The sequence below is a fragment of the Hypanus sabinus genome, chromosome 21 (assembly GCF_030144855.1).
Source record: "Hypanus sabinus isolate sHypSab1 chromosome 21, sHypSab1.hap1, whole genome shotgun sequence".
NCBI classification, from domain to species: domain Eukaryota; kingdom Metazoa; phylum Chordata; class Chondrichthyes; order Myliobatiformes; family Dasyatidae; genus Hypanus; species Hypanus sabinus.
The window spans coordinates 58,444,309-58,464,948 of NC_082726.1; the positions used below are offsets into that span (position 1 = coordinate 58,444,309).

Consider the following 20,640-nt stretch of genomic DNA (forward strand, 5'->3'; position numbering starts at 1 on the left):
TGAGCTGCCAGTTGAAGTGGTGAATGCAGGCTCACTTTTAACATTTAAGAAAAACTTGCACAGGTACATGGATGAGAGGGATATGGAGGGATATGGTCCAGGTGTGGGTCATGGGACTAGGCAGAAAAATAGTTCAGCACAGCCAAAAAGGGCCAAAAGGCCTGTTTCTGTACTGTAATATTCTATGGTTCTATTGCCTACCTGCTTTCCATCCATTAACTAATCCTCTACCCACCATTTTTTAAATTTAGTTTTTACTTTATTGAGAAACAACCCAAAAAACTCGATATACGCTATTACACCCATGTTACTGACAAACCCATACATCTTTGGAAGGTGGGAGAAACCAAGTGGTCATGAGTGGAATGTAAAATTCCTTACAGAAAGTGGCAGAACGGAACTCAAGTTGCTACGGTATTGCGTCACTCCTCCGTGAGCCTTATCTGTGTAACAACTCTTTAGTACATTAACAAGTTCCTTTGGAAAATCCATATACAATACATCTACAGGATCCTTTCATCCACTTACCAGTTTCAACTTCAAAATCAGAAATTAACTTTTCCAAATCAAGTTCCCTTTCATGAAAGCCGGTTGATTCTATCTAATCATGTACTGCATCTTCAAATATCCTTTATCACATACTTAATAATGGATTTCTGTATTCTCCCATCAGATGTCAGGCTGCTTTTCGTGAATTGCAATATTAAATTTACTATTATTAAAATATTATCTACAATAATCAGAATTTTAAAAATATAAGTAACATTTGAGATGGGAGTCTAGTACAAACATTCCCTTATTCTTCCTTTACCAAAATCTACAAATTCAATCACTGTCTCGCTTAAGAATCACTCTCTGTAATATTATCAACATTGGGTCACTAGTGCAATTTCAACACACAGTAGAGGACTTTTAATTATAATTCGGTTTTACTATTGTGCTCAACATAAAATAAAGGAGAAATTTTAAAGACTATCAGCAATTTACAGATATTGTGAAGACACACCACAAGATATTCAAACAAAAGAATATTTTTAAAAGTCTTGAATTTATCACAACTTTATCATGTTTTAGATTGTTTAAACATTTAAATATATTGAAACAAGGAAACCAATCATTTCATACCATTTTCTTCTGACCTGCAGCTGAAAATTGACCAGGACCTCTAATTTGACTGTTTAGAGAAACTAGATACTATGGAATAACTAAGTTAACTGAGAGGCAGTGTGTGCTACATGGTGGCAAAAATATTGCTTCTAAAAAGTAAACCACGATTGTTAACATCTTTGAAGAGTATCCTAATGTGAAGGAAAATAATCAAATGGTAATCATGTTCATTAATTGAATGTCACATACTATCACAATCTTAACAGCTTAACAGCCATCCCTGAAATGTACCTGTAAGAAGGTTCTTTAACTGCTTCAAACCAGTCAGAGAAAGATAACTAGAACACCATGGAAGCAGGAGCAACAAATTACATTTATCAAACACCTTTTTTTGACATAAGGTCCTATTACATTTAATGAATTATTACAAGGAAAGTGAACAACATGTTAAGAACAAAGGGTTTCCAAAGGATAGCCAAAAGTTGCTTTCTCAAAGGCTCTATTTATGAAGGATTGGAGATATTTGGAACACAATTTCAAACATTTGCAACTAAAAAGTTGGTATAGCATTGAGTAGATTGGGAGATTGGTGGAGGTAGAGGTACGGTGGCAAAGGAATAGAAGGTGGAAATTGATATCCAGAAGATTGGTCAAAAGAACCATGAACTCTGAACAGAATATTGAATGAAAGACTTGTTTTCCTATTCAGTTTTTCTTTGAGATCTAGCTGTGACTGACAATTCTAAAATTTACTGCACATCCTACTGCTTTTGTGAAGGTGGTGTTAATTATTGCAGGTTTACGGATGAAGGTGGTCCCATAGTGATGTAGGGTAGGGAGTTCCAGGATTTTGACTCAGCCACCATGACATACATTTTCAAAGCAAAATAGTATGTGGCATGAAAGAGATCAAGCAAATGTTCATGAGACTGCCATCCTTGCCATTTTTGGTGGTAGAGATGATAGGTTTGGAAGATGCTGTTGCAGTAGCCTTGGCAAGTAACCACAGTACATTTTGATGGTACATAACTGACAAGAGAATTATGGATGAGTGCAATATTTTGAATTTGAAACAATAAGTAAATTACATAACATTATTGACAACAGTGTACATATTCATGTGTGAATATTATGCAATGGAATGTTTATTGAATTACAGTAAAAATAAAGCATAGTGGGAGATGAAGCTGAGTGTATGGACATTATGAATTGGAATCAGCTTTTTTTTAAACACCACACCACGTGTTGTGAAATTCGCTAACTTAGCAGCAGCAGTATAATGCAATACATATAGGATAGAGGAATACAATACAATATATAGAAAGAAAAAATAATAAATTACAGTAAGCATATATGCATATTAAACAGATTAAAATAATGTAAAAACAAAAAATAATATATATATTTTTTAAAAGTGAGATAGTGTTTATGGGTTCAATGTCCTTTTAGGAATCGTATGGCAGAGGGGAAGCTCTTCTTAGGCACTGGTATAATTATTGCCTTTTTGAAGCAGGTGAGAGCTTCTGACTGTTCTAGTGAGAGGTTGAAAATATCATTGAATACTCCCTGCAGTTGGTTGACACAAGTTTTCAGAGTCTTTCCAGGTATTCCATCAGGGCCTAGCATCTTGTGATGGTAGCATCCTTAATGACAGCCTGACATCAGCCTCCAAGACAGAGATCACAGGGTCACGGTATTCTCCCTTTCAAAGCGGGCACAGAAGGCATTGAACTCATTGGGTAGTGAAACATCACTACCTTTCATGTTATTGGATTTCACTTTGTAAGAAGGAATGCTCTGTAAACCCCGCCAGAGTTAATGTGCATCTGATGTCACCTCCAACCTTGCTTGCAATTGTTTCTTCGCTCTTGAAAGAGCCCTCTGCAAGTCATACCTGGTTTTCTTGTACAATCCTGGGTCACCAGACATAAATGCCACAGATCTAGCCCTTGGCAGATGATGAACCTCCTGGTTCATCCGCTACTTTTGGTTTTGGAATTTACAGTAAGCTTCCGTAGGCACACAGTCACCACACATATTTCAATGAAGCCAGTAACAACTGTGGCATACTCATCTGGATTCAAAGATGATTCCCTGAATACAGTCCAGTCTACTGATTCAAAGCAGTCCATACTTTCTTCGCCCTCCCTACTGGTCCTGCAGTCTTCAGTCTCTGCCTACACTCAGGGAGTAGAAGTACAGCCAGGTGATCAGACTTTTGGAAGTGTGGGTATGGACTAGCATGGTAGGCATTCTTGAAGTGTGTTGTTTCCTCTGATAGTACAAGTGATTTATTGAATGTAATTATTTAGTGATTTTTTTATGAAGCTGGTTAAAATCCCCCAAAATGATGGTGAGGGTGTCAGAATGTGCTGTTTCATGCATGTTGATCCCATTGCTCAGATCATCTACAGCCTATTTGATATCAGCCTGAGGTGGAATGTACACCGCTGCCAAAATAATCACAGAAATCTCCTGCAGCTGGTAAAACGGAAAGCACTTTAATTGCGAGATATTCCAGGTCTGGTGAGCAGAATTAGGACAACACTGATACATTTGTGCACCAAGAGGAGTTGATCATGAGGCATACACCTCCACCTCTGCTTTTGAGAAACTCGATGGTCCTCTCCTGACGGTGTATAGTGAACCCATCAATATGAGTATGAATCGCTGCAACTGGTACAGAAGGGTTTAACCAGGATTTTGTGAAACAAAAGATGCAAGCGGTCCTAGTCTCTCTGATACAGAACCCTAACTTTGAACACTTTGATTTTATTTGAAGTATGCCTCTCCACCTACCTTTTAAAAACTTGTATAAAGGGCCAATCATTCTGCTCTTTTTCCTAAAAAGGAGTTAATGTTGCCCTGAAAATCATATTGTTGAAATATCTTGGAAATTGCCCTGCACAAAATCTCACTCCAGTGATAAATGACCTTGAGAATGAAACCTGTATGGAGAAGTCACCAAGCATCTATTTATATCAATTCACAAATCAAAATGAAGTAACAAGTACCTGCTTTTCCAGAATACGGTTGATTTCTCCTAGTGTTCTGTCAAGAGATGATACCTTGTTGTTTGCCCATGACCCACTATCCTGTCCTTGCTGCTGCTTCAGAAGATCTTTCACCAATCTCTGCAGTCTGCATGCAAAGAATAAAATGTCTGATTAAATTATACCCTTGATTATCCAAGAAAGAGAATTTATTAATGAAAATAAATGTTAATTTATCGTTCCTTTGTTGTTAAAATGCTAGCAACGCGAAACAATATCACATTTACTGTCTTAATAAAATAACATTATACAACTGAGTACTTTACCAGTTCAATTCACAAGGTAAACATGTAGCGTTAAATTAGAATTATGCATTTGACAGTCCATATAGCAATGGCAGAATTACTTGAAGCTTACATCAATTTGTCAAAAAGATCTACAGAATAAATGAGAAATAATTCAATCTACACCACCTCCACTCCAGAACCAAATTTAATTTAACTTTAGGCAACAAACTGTAAAATCCAGACAACTCGCTTTCATGAAAATTCACATTTCAGATGCCCAACATCAAGTTATCATCAGCTCATTCACCAAAGCATACAAAGGAATGAGTCTTACACTAAGCACGTGCAAAGACAAAGATAGAATTACTTAGTGAAAGACAGCTTTCATCAGTGCATCAGAAAGACTCTACAGTATAAATAAGAAATATTTCATTCTACACCACCTCCATTCCAGAACCTCCAATATCAATCTGCTTGCATTATAAAACACTGGCCTGCAATAAAGTGTAGACTTTTTCTCATATCTCTAAAAGCCACATCCTAATGAAGACACACATTGAAATCCACTGCGCCTTCAATGCATTAGCATGGACTTTGGCGCTCTGAGAAAAATAATGAAAGGATGTCAAATCTGGCATAACATTCCTTGTACTCTTGTGTGCTTCTACCTACAGTAGGCAGTACAAAGCACTTAAGAAGTACCACCAATGACTTCTCTAAAACAAGTTTAAGTAACTTCATAGGATAGCAAACCAATATCAATGTCCTCTCCAGTCAACATCCTTAGCACTGAACGCCCAATTACACTCAGCTGGCTCCTTTGGCTAGGCCATTTGTTTTTCCAATTTTACATACATGGCATAGAATTCTAAAAAAGATAACCCCTCAAGCTCCTACTTGGAAAGAAATTTACAGATGACAGAGGAAAAATAAAAGAAGGATATTCTCAAAGCCTCTTTGAACATCTGTAAGATCCACGCTCATTTATTCCTTGTCATGGCAGCTCTACATGGAAGAGCAGTATTTGTGGGGCAATAACAACCTTCAGTCTATGTATAAGGAACACACAAGCCCAGCATAAAGGAGCATGCTACCTGCCCTCCTTTCTGATATGCAATACCTGACTCCATTGGAGCACAGTCTACAGATCCTATAGTGGCCTCATTACCCAACACAAAACTGATGCTGAGGGCCTGCCTAAGAAGGACATAAATACTCATTTTATTTCAGTTGTCAAGTCTGATATCAAGGCAACAGTTCCTTAGAAGTGCATAGTAGCCTGGATATCTTGCAGATGCTCTGACAATTAGAAGTTGTATTTCAGAACCCAAGTAGGAATTCAAAAGTGACATGACAGAAATGCTACAATCCTCCCTGCCCCTTGGGATTGACGATGACTTGATACTGTGGGTTAAGGTAACTGATGGGACCACACATGCTGGAAGAACTCAAGCAGGTTAGGTACCTATGGAAAGGAATAAATAGTTGACATTTTGGGCTGAGACCCTTCATAAGAACTCAAATCAGTTGGGGTTAGGTTGACAATACCAAAGCTTTCATAGCCATTTTTCTTTCTCAGATGCCAGCTCACAAATTAATAAATCAATGGATAGGAATTTCATAATCTCCTATGCTAAACCTCAGGGTTTAGTTCAATTACACCAAATGGTACCAGCTCACAAATTAATAAATCAATAGATAGGAATTTCATATCTCCTATGCTAAACCTCTGGGTTTAGTTCAATTACACCAAATGGTACACCTCTTAATGTCATTCCATATTCAAAATCTATGCAAATTTTTGGAATATGTCAAAGGTTTAAGGTGCATAGAAGGCTCTGAGCAGTTTGAAGAATCTGATGTTTTATCTACAATATAGACCATCTTACACTGTGGTAATGCATAAACATTTCAGTAATGTAGAAGGATGGCTCAGGCAGCCTTCCAAGGGCTTTGATTTGTTTCCCAATCAGGAGATTTCCTGGAAGTAAATCAAGATGATTTTACCTTGAACACGGCCCCGTTTTTCATCTCTGTATAATGACTAATAATGCAGCACTCATCTGCCATCTTTTTGGCTAAACACTTCTTACTCATTCCTACAGCTTGGATCCCTGTACAAGTAACTCCCAAAACTGCTGAAGTCAGTTTATGAGAGTGATAAGAAGATTCCTTTAGTATATACACAATGGAAAAATTGAGTGTTTTTGAACTAAATTAAACAGGGCAGGGCCCTGGAATATAAACTGTGGATGAATTCCAAGTGGTTACATGGAAAACATAAATTAATGAAAATGTTCCTCAACTTACGAAGGGATATTTTCTGGGTAAACTAGGTGCTAGGTGAAAATTTATTTTCCATTAGCTTTAATACAAGGATCCTGGTCATGTTCTAGAGTTCTGGAGTCGTGATCAAACAACCCAACACTAAAAATTACAGCGAAAAGTATTTTATTACCAAACAATATTTAAAATAAGATTAAAACAAAGCAAATGAAACATTTATGATTCATTGTTGACCCCTTTTCTTGTGGTAGAGTCTAAAACAAGAAGATGCTATCGAAAATTCAGACATTTAAGGACAGAACAGAGACTTCTTTTGAAAACTGAAACTCTTAACTTTCTCTTCCTCAAAGGTCATTGGAGGTAGAAATTTTCTGACAATCTTGAAACGCCAGAGTAGGTTACAATGTGGAATTGAGGCTATAATCCGGTTAGCCATATTTTTAGTGAACAACAGAGCAGACTTTCACAAGTTTTACACCTGCTCTTAGTTCTTATCTCCATATACAGTATATGAGGCAGTTGTGATCTATTTGCAGTCTCAATATACAAATAGTATTACAATTTCTAGTTAATGATAACCTAATGATATCCCTACTTATTAGGGATCTGCTCAAAGATTCTACTCCCAATAACCTTTGACGAAGATAGTCTCACAGAGAATATTCCCAAAAATATTCTTCATCTTACTTCTGTCGTTAAATGTCTCATGGAAGTGAGGGAGGGCAAATGCAAATTTATCACCAGGGTTCACAATTGTATAAGGGTATCTGACGTTAATGGTAAATATTCTTCCTATGACTGTTCCTGATGATGATGAACAAAGATTAAGGGAAGTGTTCAAGGCCTTCCAAGTAATTCTCTTCTATTTCATCTCATAAAGCATGTCATCTCCCATCATAATCTGTTCGGATCGTTACCTCCCACACCTCTTGTGCTTTTTTGCATTTAGCTGGTGGAGGTGGTGCTATCAGTGCCATTTGATCTTTGTTGTTCAAGCTTGAACAGATCCTTATTTGTGAACTCTCATCTTGGAACTCCATTCACCCTGAGATACTTCTTCAAACCTAGCCTCATTTACCAATTTGACAATGGCAGGGAAATTTTGCAGGCTTGTAAGTCCATGGAAATCATGTACAAATGCTGGCCTTAATTTCCTCAATACACCACGGATTACAAGAGGAATTCATTTACCGTCGGCCTTCCTTATGCGCGGATTCAACCAACAGTGGATTGGGAAAACCCAGAAGTTCTCTCTCCAGCACTTGTTGTTTGAGCATGTACAGACTATTTTTTCTTGTCATTATTCCCTAAACAATACAATATAACAACTTTTACATAGCATTTACATTGTATTAGGTATTATAAGTAATCTAGAAATGACTTAAAAGTACAGGCAGTCCCTGGGTTATGAATCAGTTCCATTCCTGAGTCCATCTTTAAGTCGGATTTGAAGTCGGAACAGGTACCTGTATTATTTAGCGTCAGTTAGTCAACTGTTTTTCTTAGTATAATTAGTATATATTTTACCTTTCTATGCAGATAAAACACTTCAGAAACATACGTATTTCAATAATTAAACCGCTGCGTTGCTTAGTAATAACTGTAGCTTTCATTGCGGCAGGGCCTTTCACATGGTCCACTCCGATTGTTGAACGACTGTAGCCTAATGCTTTTCCAATGACCGATGGCATTTCTCCTCTTTCCGATCGCTTTATTATTTCCACCTTATTTTCAATCGTGATCATGATTACTTTCGTGAACAGAAACACCGTGGATTCAGAGCTGCACCGTCGAGTCATAATGCCCACTGCACTGAACGTGTTAAATAAAGTCCAGGGTTCCGCTGGGTCCTAAAGACCATTGCACTGAGCCAGGTTAAATAAGGGACTTGAGCATCTGCGTTTTTTGGTATCCCCAAGGGGTCTTGGAACCAATCCCCCGCGGATAAGGAGGGCCGACTGTATTGTATAATTATTTTTCCCCAATGTACCTCTCACAAATTTCCTCAATAGTGGGTTTGGCACTGAAATGTGCTGCTGGTCATAAACCTTGAACATAGTGATGCCAACCTGGTATGATATACATGTTGTAAGAATGGTACCTATGGTAACACAGGTTGCAAGAATGAAGTAAGGCAGGCACCAAAACATTACTTTGATGTTGTCAGCATGCATCCTTAATATTAACTGGATGTCCAAGGGCAATGTCATTGACATGCAAGGTTCCATCATGTGGGATATATTTTGTATAAAATACTTCGATGAAGGGAGAGGAAAACATCGTGATAGAATAGCAAACAAGTCAGGCAGCATTGATGGAGGGGAATAAATAATCAATGTTTCAGGCCGAGACTCTTCATCAAGATCTTTTGTTAGGGTGCAACTCCATGAAAGACTGGCCTTTTCATATTCCCTCTGAATACTTAGTTTTTCTGAATGGTAGACTGAGAGAGGCTTAAACTTGGGCCACCAGGAGCAATGCCTTCAGGCCAAAGGATATACATTGAGTTGCTTTGAGATTTGCAGCATGTTTCTCATCAATTCAGTTGAGTGTGATTGTAGGCATCATCTTCTCATCCATGTTAAGCAGTAGGAGAGTGGTCACATTTATTAATGATTTGTTCCAGATCCTTTGGAAAATTTTCTGCTGCCATGGTATCTGCACTTGCTGCCTCCACCAGAGAAAACTTATATATGCAGGTTTGCATGATTATTGAAACATTCAAACCAATCAAAGTTGGCTTTGAATGAATTAGGCTTTTTGAAGATTCATTGCCCCATCATATTCTTTCATCTCTTGCCATTACTCTCTTATTATTTCCTTGGATCATCAGACTCAGGGGCATACAATTAATGTGGATCTTCTGAATTTTTTTTTGCTATTCTCCACATTATAGGATCATAACATGCAATGATTTTGCCAGGATAACATTCTTTTACAATCAATAAAGATCTATTTGCCATTCATTACTGAACATATACTGTATGAATAAACATGAAGATCATGAATTCCTCCATTGCTACACTACTCAATCCACTGTTTACGCTGTTTTAAAGTGTTCTGTGCAAATACTGTGTTTATACCAAGGACTGCCTACACCAAGTGGAGAACATTACATACATTAAGTAGCTGTGGTACTCAATTTCAAAGCAACTTTATAAATATAGGGCAGTTGTCAGCCTAATGAATAGAGACACAAGAGACTACAGGCACTGGAATCCAGAGCAGCTCAAAAAGCTGGAGCAACTCAATGGGTCGAGCATCTATGTAGGGAAATAGATACTTCTGTTCAAGACCCCTCATCTGGACTGTAAGTTAAAGGGTATGTACCCATCCGGGGAGATAGGGGAGGAATTATCTTCCCTCCACACTTCAGTCCAGATGAAGTGTCTGAACCTGAAATGGCTATTGCCATTAGCAGAACACAAAAACATCTCAAGTAAGCAGCTAACTCTTCTTGGATGTGCTGAATTGACTGTATGATCACAGCTTTTCCCTGAGCCATGTCTTCATCTTCTTTTTAGTTTGGGGTTGAGAACACTTAGCCTATTTAACTAAATCATGGAACATCTATCCATCAAATAGTAATTAGACTCTTTCAATTGATTCTTCTGACTGAGATGGGCTTCTCACAGGAATATACTTTGGAGACAAATATACACTTGGATAGTCTGAATTGGCGCAATAATTCAGACTTTCAGGGCTGAATTTCAGGCACCTGGCATGAACTTCAAACTACTAATATAATACATTCAATTTGCCCATTACAATGTTAGGAAGTTTTATGTCGAAGGGCAGATAGCAGAATTCTGAAGGGTTGTCTGTTGAGGACAAAATGAACAGCACCACCCATTTATATCTTGACTTGATGGACTATGACTAAAAATTTACATACACTAAGACTTCCTAAAAGTATTTACCACAATGAAAGCTACACTTTCCTGATTGTAGAAGAGATAATCCACTAGAGGTGATCCTTCCGCCACCCCATGTTATGAAGAATTTAGTGAGCCTAGAAATTACCGTCATCAGGATTTTCTTGAATGTGAAGCTGTGTCATCTGCACATGCATCATGAAACATGAGCTGGAAAAAAAATGTGTCTATTTATTTACTTTATTTTCCCATGTGAATTTTATTAAAATTTTTGTGTGATCTATGAATTCTGTAAGAAGAAATTTCTGTAACCTAATGGCTACACAAGGGATTGCCTACATTTAAAAAGTTACCCTTTTCTACAAATTTGTTTAACATTGTCATTCCTTAATTGTAATGAAATCTTTCCCATCTCTTCCCTCTACATTGGAGAAACCAAACACATGTTGGATGACCAGAACACATGTTGAACCCGCAAGGATAATTTTAACCTTCCGTTTCCATGTCACTTTAATTCACCATTCCACCATCTCCTGCAATGTTTCAAAAATGTTGAACATATGAGGGGTATCGAAAGGGTAAAAGCATGCAGGCTTTTTCTCCTCAGGTTGGGTGAGACTAGAACTAGAGGTCATAGGTTTAGGGTGAAATGTGAAATTATTTAAGGCAAATCTGAGGGAATCTTTACTCAATGTGGTGCAAGCTACCAGAAATGGTAGATGCAAGTCCAATTGTAACATTTAAGAGAAGTTTGGACATTGGTTTGGAGGGATATTATCCAGGTGGAAGTAGATGGAACTAGGAAGAAACAAGAGAAAATCTGCAGATGCTGGAAATTCAAGCAACATACACAAAATGCTGGAGGAACTCAGTAGGCCAGGCAGCATCTATGGAAAAGAGCACAGTAGACATTTCGAGCTGAGACCCTTCACTAGGCAGAACTAGGCAACTTTGGTCTTCATCCTGTCATGATAAGTTCCTTTGTTACCTCCACTCCTCCCCTCTACTTAAAACATGCTCACCTTCTCCCTGTCCATTTCAGTTTACATATCCTTGATCCAAAACTTAAACTTTCTCTGATGTCACACAATCTACTTTCCAGCATTCTCTGTTAATGCCAGCATCTGCAGAATTCTGCCCCAATTTTTTTTCTTACCCTTGTACTTTCAAGAAAGATGGTGATGCTTCATGATTATGTGACTGACAGTAAAAATGTAGTAATCCTTCTTAACAGATCTTTGCATACATTTTCCTTTCTGTACTCTCTCTTAAAGTTGATTGAACTATCACTGAAGATAAAATGATCGTTCAATCAAGCCAACACTTGGTAATCACCACTAAAACTGATTATACTTCCGTTTGAGTTCCACAATCAAATATTAATTCTACCATGCTGCCAAATCTTTTTGCATTTGCTGGCATTTAGAGGGTTCATGCCAATATCTGTTTTGCTCAATTGCTGACACATCTAATCAGGAGTCAAATTCTTGATGCTGAATACCCTATCTACTATGATACTTCACTGCAGCACTGAGAGTTCATTTTTGATAGCACTGTCCCATGAATGAGATGTTAAACTAAGGTCATGCCTACCTAGTCTGAAGGATCAGGTTGCTGATACTGGCAAACATTTCTCTTCAGTAATCACAATCATCATCATCTGCTTGTGAGATCCTTCTGGATACTAAACTAGATACCTAGTTTGCCTTCATTGACATAGTAAGCACTGCAAACTATGCATGGGAGTTTCTGTGGCATATTAAGTCTATGTATGGTGAGCTTTTCATACTTCATGGTTTTAATAAACCTTATTGCCAAAAGCTCTGCTAGCAGCTATTTCACTGAACAAAGCTTTCATCTGTCAAAAGTATGCATAAACTATATTCATACTCATGACCCCAGCCAATAACAGAGTGTTGGATGTCCCAATACAAACTCTCATAATATGGCGTCAAAAAGAAATGTTCTACAAGCTTCATCTTTTCCCCTCTAACCAGTACACAGAGAATGGAAAAGTAGCTGTATTACTTTTGAAAGCCGGCAACGGTAAAGCAGCCAATAATGCTACTCAACTACATTTCACGTTAACATTCCAAGTTTTCACCCATTCGAGGCAAAAGAATAAAGCACATAATATGTATTACTTCTGAATTTGCATTGGAAATTCAATTGAAATACACATTATGTCATCTTTAGGACTCACTTTAATCGCTGAATTATGATATCTTCTGTCAGTGTTTCATTGTTGAAGCATGCTTTTGACTGAGACAGTGAGAAAAGAGAGCTCTTTGTACTCTTGTGCAAATGATAATAATCATGAGCTCCCCCTCAGGCTTTCATGTAAATCTTTTCTATTTTAAATGACAGCTACTGCCATCCCTATAACAGGAAAAAGAATATCATATGCACTGAGATTAAGACATAGTGGTTCTCCAACCTGATACCATTTTACATGAATACCTCAAACTACTTTCACAAGACAAATTTTGCATCACAAGACCTACCAAATTAAGCTAGTGAAATTACAGATGTAGATTAATGAATTCCTAACCCACTACCTGCAGAACAATTAGCACAACTCTAAGACTTCAATTGTACGGAAGTAGCTTGAATCTATTATCATAGACAGGGTGACCAAGCATTTGGACAGAAATCACTTGATCAAAAGGGAGTGAAATTTGTGAAAAGAATAGTTGATCAATAGAGAGTAGAATTGTGAAAGAAAGTTTAATTCGGAGTATTTAACTGATTTTTTTTTTGTTAATTTCATGGGCATACTGTCGCTTGGGACTTTAATCATTGCAACCTATGTACCGTGCTTCCAAGATTTTACCAATATGTATCATGCACCACAAGGGGAAATAAAACCTTAGATCATGTCTACACAAATGTGGCTGATGCTTACAAAGCCACTACCCTCCCCCACCTGGGACAGTCTAACCATCTTTCATTGTTTCTGCTTCTCAAGTATAGCCAGGTCATTAAATGTGTGAAACCCATGATGAAGACTATTAAGATCTGTCTGGAGGGTGCTGACTCTGCTTTTCGGCACCAATTCCAGCACACAGACTGGTGCACATTTGCTGCCCATGCCACCACAGACTCTCAGATTAACATTGATTTATATACCAACTCTGTCCTTGAGCACATCAACAAGTGTGTAGATAGAGTGACATCACAAAATCAAATAAAAATTTTCCTCAACCAGAAACCATGGATGAACAGAGAGGTTCGCCTCCTGCTCAAAGCCAGAAATTCAGTCTTCAAGTCTGGAGACCGGGAGGCTTACAGCTCAGCGAGGGCCAAACTGAGGAGGGGAATCTCTAGGCTAAACACATATAGAAACAGAGAATCGAGGAGCATTTCAACTCCTTGGACCCCTGACGCATGTGACATGGCATACAGGTTATTACAGACTTCAAACCACCTAGAATTGTGCTCCCTTCCAGCTCTGCTTCACTCCCTGACGAGTTCAATTACTTCTACACCATGAGAACAGGGAGGTCACACTCAAAGCGGATCTCCCACCTGGTGAACTGCCTCTCTTACTTTCCACCTCCAATGTTTGCGCCACCTTGAGCAGGGTGAATATACAGAAGGCAGCTAGTCTGGATGGAATACCTGGCCATGTGCTCAGGGTCTGTGCAGGGCAGTTGGCCAGGGTCTTCACTGACATTTTCAATCTGTCCCTGGCCCAGGCAGTTATCCCCACAAGCTTCAAGATCGCCACCACTGTGCCAGTGCCAAAGCATTCCACTGCCATGGATCTGAATGACTTCCTCCCAGTTGCACTCACCCCCATCACTACAAAGTGCTTTGAGAGATTGGTTCTATCAGATCCGAAATCCTGTCTGCCCACTACCATCAATTTGCCTATAGCACCAACAGGTCAACAGAGGAGGCTATCCCCATGGCACTTCACTCTACCCTGACCCACTTGTCAGCCCCAAATCTTACGTCAGAATGCTGTTCTTTGACTTCACTTCGGTATTCAATTCTGTGACCACCCCCCCCCACCCTCCAAGCTGATCGCCAAACTTTGCCAGATTGGTATCACTCATCCCTCTGCAATTGGACCTTGGACTTTCTGACTAACAGACCCCAATCTGTTAAATTAGACAACCACTCCTCTCCCATTCTCACCCTGAACACCGGCGCACTCAAGGCTGTGCGCTGAGCCCTTTTCTGTACCCCCTTTTCACCTAAAAATGTGTTCCTGTACATGGTTCTAACTCCATAATCAAGTTCGCAGATGACACCACGGTGACTGGCCTGATCAGAGGGGGTGACGAGATGGCCTACAGGGACGAAGTCCAGCACCTAGCCACGTGGTGTGCCGACAACAACCTGGCCCTTAACACCCAGAAGACCAAGGAGATCATTGTGAACTTCAGGCATGCTAAGAGCCACACTCACGTCCCCATCTACATCAATGGAGCTGTAGTGGAGTGTGTATCAAGCTTCAACTTCTTTGTTGTTCACATTTCCAAGGATCTCATCTGGTCCCTGAACTCCTCCATCCTGATCAAAAAGGCGTAACAGCGCCTTTATTTCCTGTGGAGCATCAAGAACATCTGTCCCAGGATACTGATGGACTTTTACTACTGTACCACTGAGAGCATACTCACCAACTGCATCTCAGTGTGGTATGGCAATTGTCCCATATTGGACTGCAAAGCACTCCAGCGTGTGGTGAAAACAGCCCAGTAGATTATCGGCACTCAATTGCCCACCATTGAGAACATCTACCATAAACGCTGCCTGGGCAGGATTATCAAGGATGCATCTCACCCTAACCATGGACTTTTTACTCTCCTCCCATTCAGTAGGCGCTACAGGAGCCACAGGAAGAGCTTCTTCCCTGAGGCTGTGACCCTGCTGAACCTCACATCACAGCGCTACGCAGTATTGCACCCATATTGTACTGTCTCAGTACTTTAATATTTGTGTGCTGTAGCACTTATTTTTTATTCACAGTTATTTTGTAAATAACACTATTCTTTACATTTCTGGTTAGATGCTAACTGCATTTCATTTGGCTTTGTTTCTGTACTCTGCGCAATGACAATAAAGTTGAATCTAATCTAATCTAATACTGGAGAGGGATATTTTGGTGTGGGATTGTGGATGGCAGATACATTGAGATCTAGAAAGCATTTTGTAATACTAAGTAGAAAGAATTATTTTCAGCCTTGTCAGTGCATGCATTTATAGATAATTTTATTTTTTTTTTATTTAGGGATACAGCACGATAACAGGCTCTTCCAGCACAATGAGCCCGCATCACCCAATTACACCCATGTGTCCAATTAAACAACTAATCTGAATTACTAATCCTACTAATACATATACTGTAATTGATATACTTATTTATCATTATTTTATTCTGTTTTTTTCCTTCTAGATTACGTATTGCATTGAACTGCTGCTGCTAAGTTAACAAATTTCACATCACATGCCGGCGATAATAAACCTGGTTCTGATGTCTTTGGATTGTAGGAGGAAACCAGAGTACTGAAAACAAACGTTGTAAAGCATTAACCACCATGCTGCCCCATTTTCATAAGACAATGAAAATATGCAAATACTGGTCTTGCTGTTTTCCATCAGCCATTTAATTTACTATCAGCTGACAATCTGAAATACTTGTCATTTGAATCATAAATAGCAGATTTTACAGTGGTAGTGAAGTTTAAAAAAAAAGTGCCGATGCTAGAAAAAGGATTAAATATGGCGATCAGGATATGTCATATCACAATAAACATGCTTCAAGAAGAAGCCTTATGGTACCATGAAGCTTAAGGCAGCCAATTTATCTATTTGAACTGGAGAAGGTGGAATTCTGATCTCTGACCAACTACTTGCATATGATAATAAACAGAAAGAATAAGAACCCTAAAACTTCTACATTTACAACACTCTTTTGCAAAACAAAATCATAGTAACCACAAGTTTGATGGTTAGTTACATTCAGTTTCATTGCAATCTGCACTGTAAGTCTTGTAGTTCTATTTATGACATATTCAATGGTACAAAAACTTCATAATTTTGAATATGCTTCAACGCAGCTTAACAACGAAAATGCTTTAAAGATCACCCAGCTGACTGTAAATGGAAATTTATGTTCCTCCAATTGTTGATCTCACCACAGAAAGTTGTAGTAGAAAAATATATCACGGAAGGATACAACAGAAGTTCAACCAAGAAAATTAGAAACATCACCAGCCATTTAAGAAATATCAAGCAGATTACAGTCTGGTATAGAGAGGCCAATGCACAGGATCAGAAGAAGCTGCAGAGGGGTGCAAACTCAGCAGGCTCAACCATGGGCACTAGCCTCCCCAGAAGAGGGCATCTTTAAACAGTAATGCCTCAAAAAGGACCCCTACCACCTAGGGCATCCCCCTTCTCATTTCTACCATCAGGGAGGAGGTGCTGGAGGCTGAAGACACACAGGCAATGTATCAGCAATAGCTTCTTTCCTTCTGCCAAAAAATATACATGGCAAATGGTGGAGAGGAATAAAAAGAGGTAGAATTGTAAGGGCCTTAGTGGAGATATTTAAATATCCTTAGCCATGGGTGAGGTGCCAGAGGACTGGAGGATAGCTGTTGTTGTTCTGCTGTTTAAGAAAGGCTCTGAGAATAAGCTTAAAAATTATAAGCCAGTGAGTCTGACATCATTCATGGGTAAATTACTGGAAGGTATTCTAAAGGACTGAATACATAAGTATTTGGATAGACATGGCCAGATTGGGTCTAACCAATCTTATGGAGTCTTTGAAGAAAATACCAAGAAAATTAATGAAGGAAAAGATGGGGTATGGATTTTAGAAGGTCCTTTAGCAAAGTTCCACATGGAAGGCTGGTCCAGAGGGTTAAGTCGCATGGCATTCATGTTGAATTAGTCAATTGAATTCAACATTGGCTGAGCGAGATAAGCCACAGACTGCTAATAGATGGCTGCCTCTCTGACTGGAGGTCTATGACTAGTACCGTGTTGCAGGGATTGGTAAGGTGTATGATAGAACAAAAGGACCTGAAAATACAGATCCACAATTCCTTGAAAGCAAGGTCATAAAGAGAGCTTTTGGCATATTGCCTTCAAAAATTAGATCATTGAGTACAGGAGTTGGGATGTTATGTTGAAGTTGTGTAAGATGTTGCTGAGGACAGACTTGGAGTATTGTATGCAGTTCTGGTCACCAACCTACAGGAAAGATAACAAAAACTTGGAAAGAGTGTAGAGAAAATTGACAAAGATATTGCTAGGACTTGAGTTATAGGGAAAGATCGACTAGGTTAGGACTTTATTCACTGGAGAATGAGAGACCTTGTAGAAGTATAAAAAAAATTATGAGGGATATGGATAGGGTCAATGCATGTAGGCTTTATCCCCTCAGGTTGGATGAGACTAGAACCAGAGGTCATAAGTTTAGGGTGAAAGGTGGAATATTTAAGGTGAATACGAAAAGGAATTTGAGGTGGGGTGAGCTTGGAATGACCTAACAGGAAGAGGAGGATATGGCTTCAAATGTAACATTTAACTGAATTTTAGATGGGTACATGGATGAGAGAGTAATGAAGGAGTTTGGTCAAGTGCAGGTAGATGGAACTAGGCAAAACACCAACTGACATGGCCTAGAAGGGAAAAAAAAGGGCCTGTTTCTGTGCTGTAGTGCTCTGTGATTCTATTTCTGATGACCAACACTCATTGAAAGGAACAGGACAACATGAACTTGGGTTGCATTTTGAATAATTAATAGGTTATATGAATCTTTAATCAAACATTCACATGCTCATCAGATTTATCTTCCTAATGACTATCATGTCAATTGATGTACAAACTTTGTCTCTACACATTGCTGATAATAATACAGTAATTGCACAACAAATTAAACATAATGAAATGGTACTAAACCAGAGCCAATATAACCTCCTTTTTATCCACAATTGAAATTGATGATTCATGCTGACAGTTATAAGCATTGCTAACTCTCTTCTATCTCACTGAGACTACCAGTGCCCATCAATATGTGCAGGCAGTGCTCTTCAACTGGGAAAAAGACATCAGAGCAGAGCTCTATTGTATCCTTATCCCTGCATTTCCTAGTAGCTGGCAACAATAAGGAGCAGGAACCCCTAATGGAACTCTCCTCCTTCCCTCCCTAGGACATACAGCAAAATATAGCTTTCCTCATCGCATCATGAGCTGAAGCAGTGTAATTCACAGCTAGAAGGTAACTAGACACCTCTCTCAACAGATGCTTGAGAACAACTCCATCTAGTACAACTATTCACAAGGATCTCAATGCATGCATAATTGTATCATACCATTTCCCCACCCACCTCATTTAAGCATTAAGTTTTGAAGACATTAAGGGAGAAGTTAGTCCAAAGCAGACCCTAAGTGTTTGACAGTGTGGAATTAACATATTCTGTTGAAACGACACATATTCATGAATAAAATTACCCATTTCTCTCATTAATTGGACTCCCACACACTGCTGAACTCAAACTCCTCCAACACAGTATCTGCTGAGAGGATATAAAACTAATGACTCTAGAAATGATACTAATTATTTTTGGGAATGGTTATTTGCATAGACTTGGGTAAAGATGATCAGATTGTTTTTAAAACCAGATTGTTTAGTGTTCTGTCCACCTATTGTATGTAAGAACGCAAAGTGGCTTGTCTTCCACTACTCAAGCCACCAGCTGGTGCCTTAGTTCTCGTTTTGCAGATACTAGCAGCTCTTATTGCAAGTGGCCATATGAGTGTTCAGAGAGTATTCTCTGACTACACTGTCTGAGAACCATCACAATCATTATGAAACCTGTCCTCATCCTAGGACTGCCATTCAGACATTTTCTAAGCAAAGACCACTCAACAGTGATCAGAAGCAGGAGGCCCAGTTGCTATTATTCTTTACCTCAGGAAAAGGGTGGCCAAATGTAACTGAAATCAACTACTTCACATCTGCCTCTTCTTAATGGCTCAGCTTCACTTAACACAGTTAAGTCTAGACTAAATGGAAAATCAAGATCCTAAATTAATTCATGCTATTGTTTTGTTCATTGCCTCAGTTATATTCATAACACAAACAGAAGAAGCTGGAAGACAAGTTCCTATTATGATAATCAAATCTCTGAGAAATTCGTAACCCCGCTGACATACCTCTGTAACAACTGCCAGAGTATGATTTTGGTAATCATACAGCAGATAGCAAATGATCCCTTTACTTTTTGTTAAGTCTTCTGTTTCCACCTGGTCTGTTATCATAACCAGTTATTTCCTTAAGATTCATCGAGAGCCATGAAGCACAGCAGCTGGGATTGCTCTTCTAGTTTCCTTCACCTGTTCTCCAATCCTTCCCTTAAAGTTTTTTGCTACTCCAAAATAAATTATTTACCCATCTATCTTTGTCCAAGGTCTTTAAGACCTTAAAATTTTCTTCCCTCTTTAATGCAGGCAGTGTGATGTATTTCTAGCATTATTTGTTTTATTACAACACACAATCTCAAACTTAATTTACCAATGCTGCCCTCCAAATAAGGAGCTAGCAACCTCTATTCATAACAGCTTAATTGCTGCTTACACATTAAATAAGCCTCATCTATTTAAATAAGCACTTACTTTGCTTTGAAGGGAGAGTCTGGAATCTGAGCTTTGGTTTCCAGTGAGCTTTCATACTCTTTACCCCTGCATATAGGGAACAGAAGAAAGCCATTCAAACATTAGCAGAAAAACCTTAAACAGATTTTAAATGTTTAACATGCATTGTTTATCATTTCTATGCAGAATAAACTATTTTGCTTTGTCACATGTTCCTTTTCTTATGGGGGTTTCCTCAAACCCTTCTGCAAAATGTAGGTTGCAACAGTAGGTTGCAACAGAGTAACCCAACCTAACCCCTTGCTATATCTTTGATACCTTCATTCATCTGTGCTCAGTGTTACTCACCCAAACCAGTGTTCTACGATGTGTTAGTTACATTTTTACTTAACTTTAATTTTATCCAATTTAAAAATGGTCCTTACTGCATTCAGAAAAACTGCTTGCTCTAGCCAGCATTCTCAGCAAACTCCAGTG

General features: G+C 38.7%; 1 protein-coding gene across 2 annotated transcripts in view; it reads right to left on the reverse strand.

The window, feature by feature from the left end:
* The window catches only part of scaper (S-phase cyclin A-associated protein in the ER), a 325,667-nt gene that overhangs the window by 159,070 nt on the left and 145,957 nt on the right, over positions 1-20,640 (reverse strand). For both annotated transcript variants that reach the window (XM_059946644.1, XM_059946645.1), the window contains exons 22-23: positions 20,185-20,250; positions 4,122-4,248 (exon numbers count right to left, since the gene is read on the reverse strand). In XM_059946644.1, coding sequence (XP_059802627.1) covers positions 4,122-4,248; positions 20,185-20,250 — 193 coding nt within the window. The remainder of the gene's footprint in view (positions 1-4,121; positions 4,249-20,184; positions 20,251-20,640) is intronic.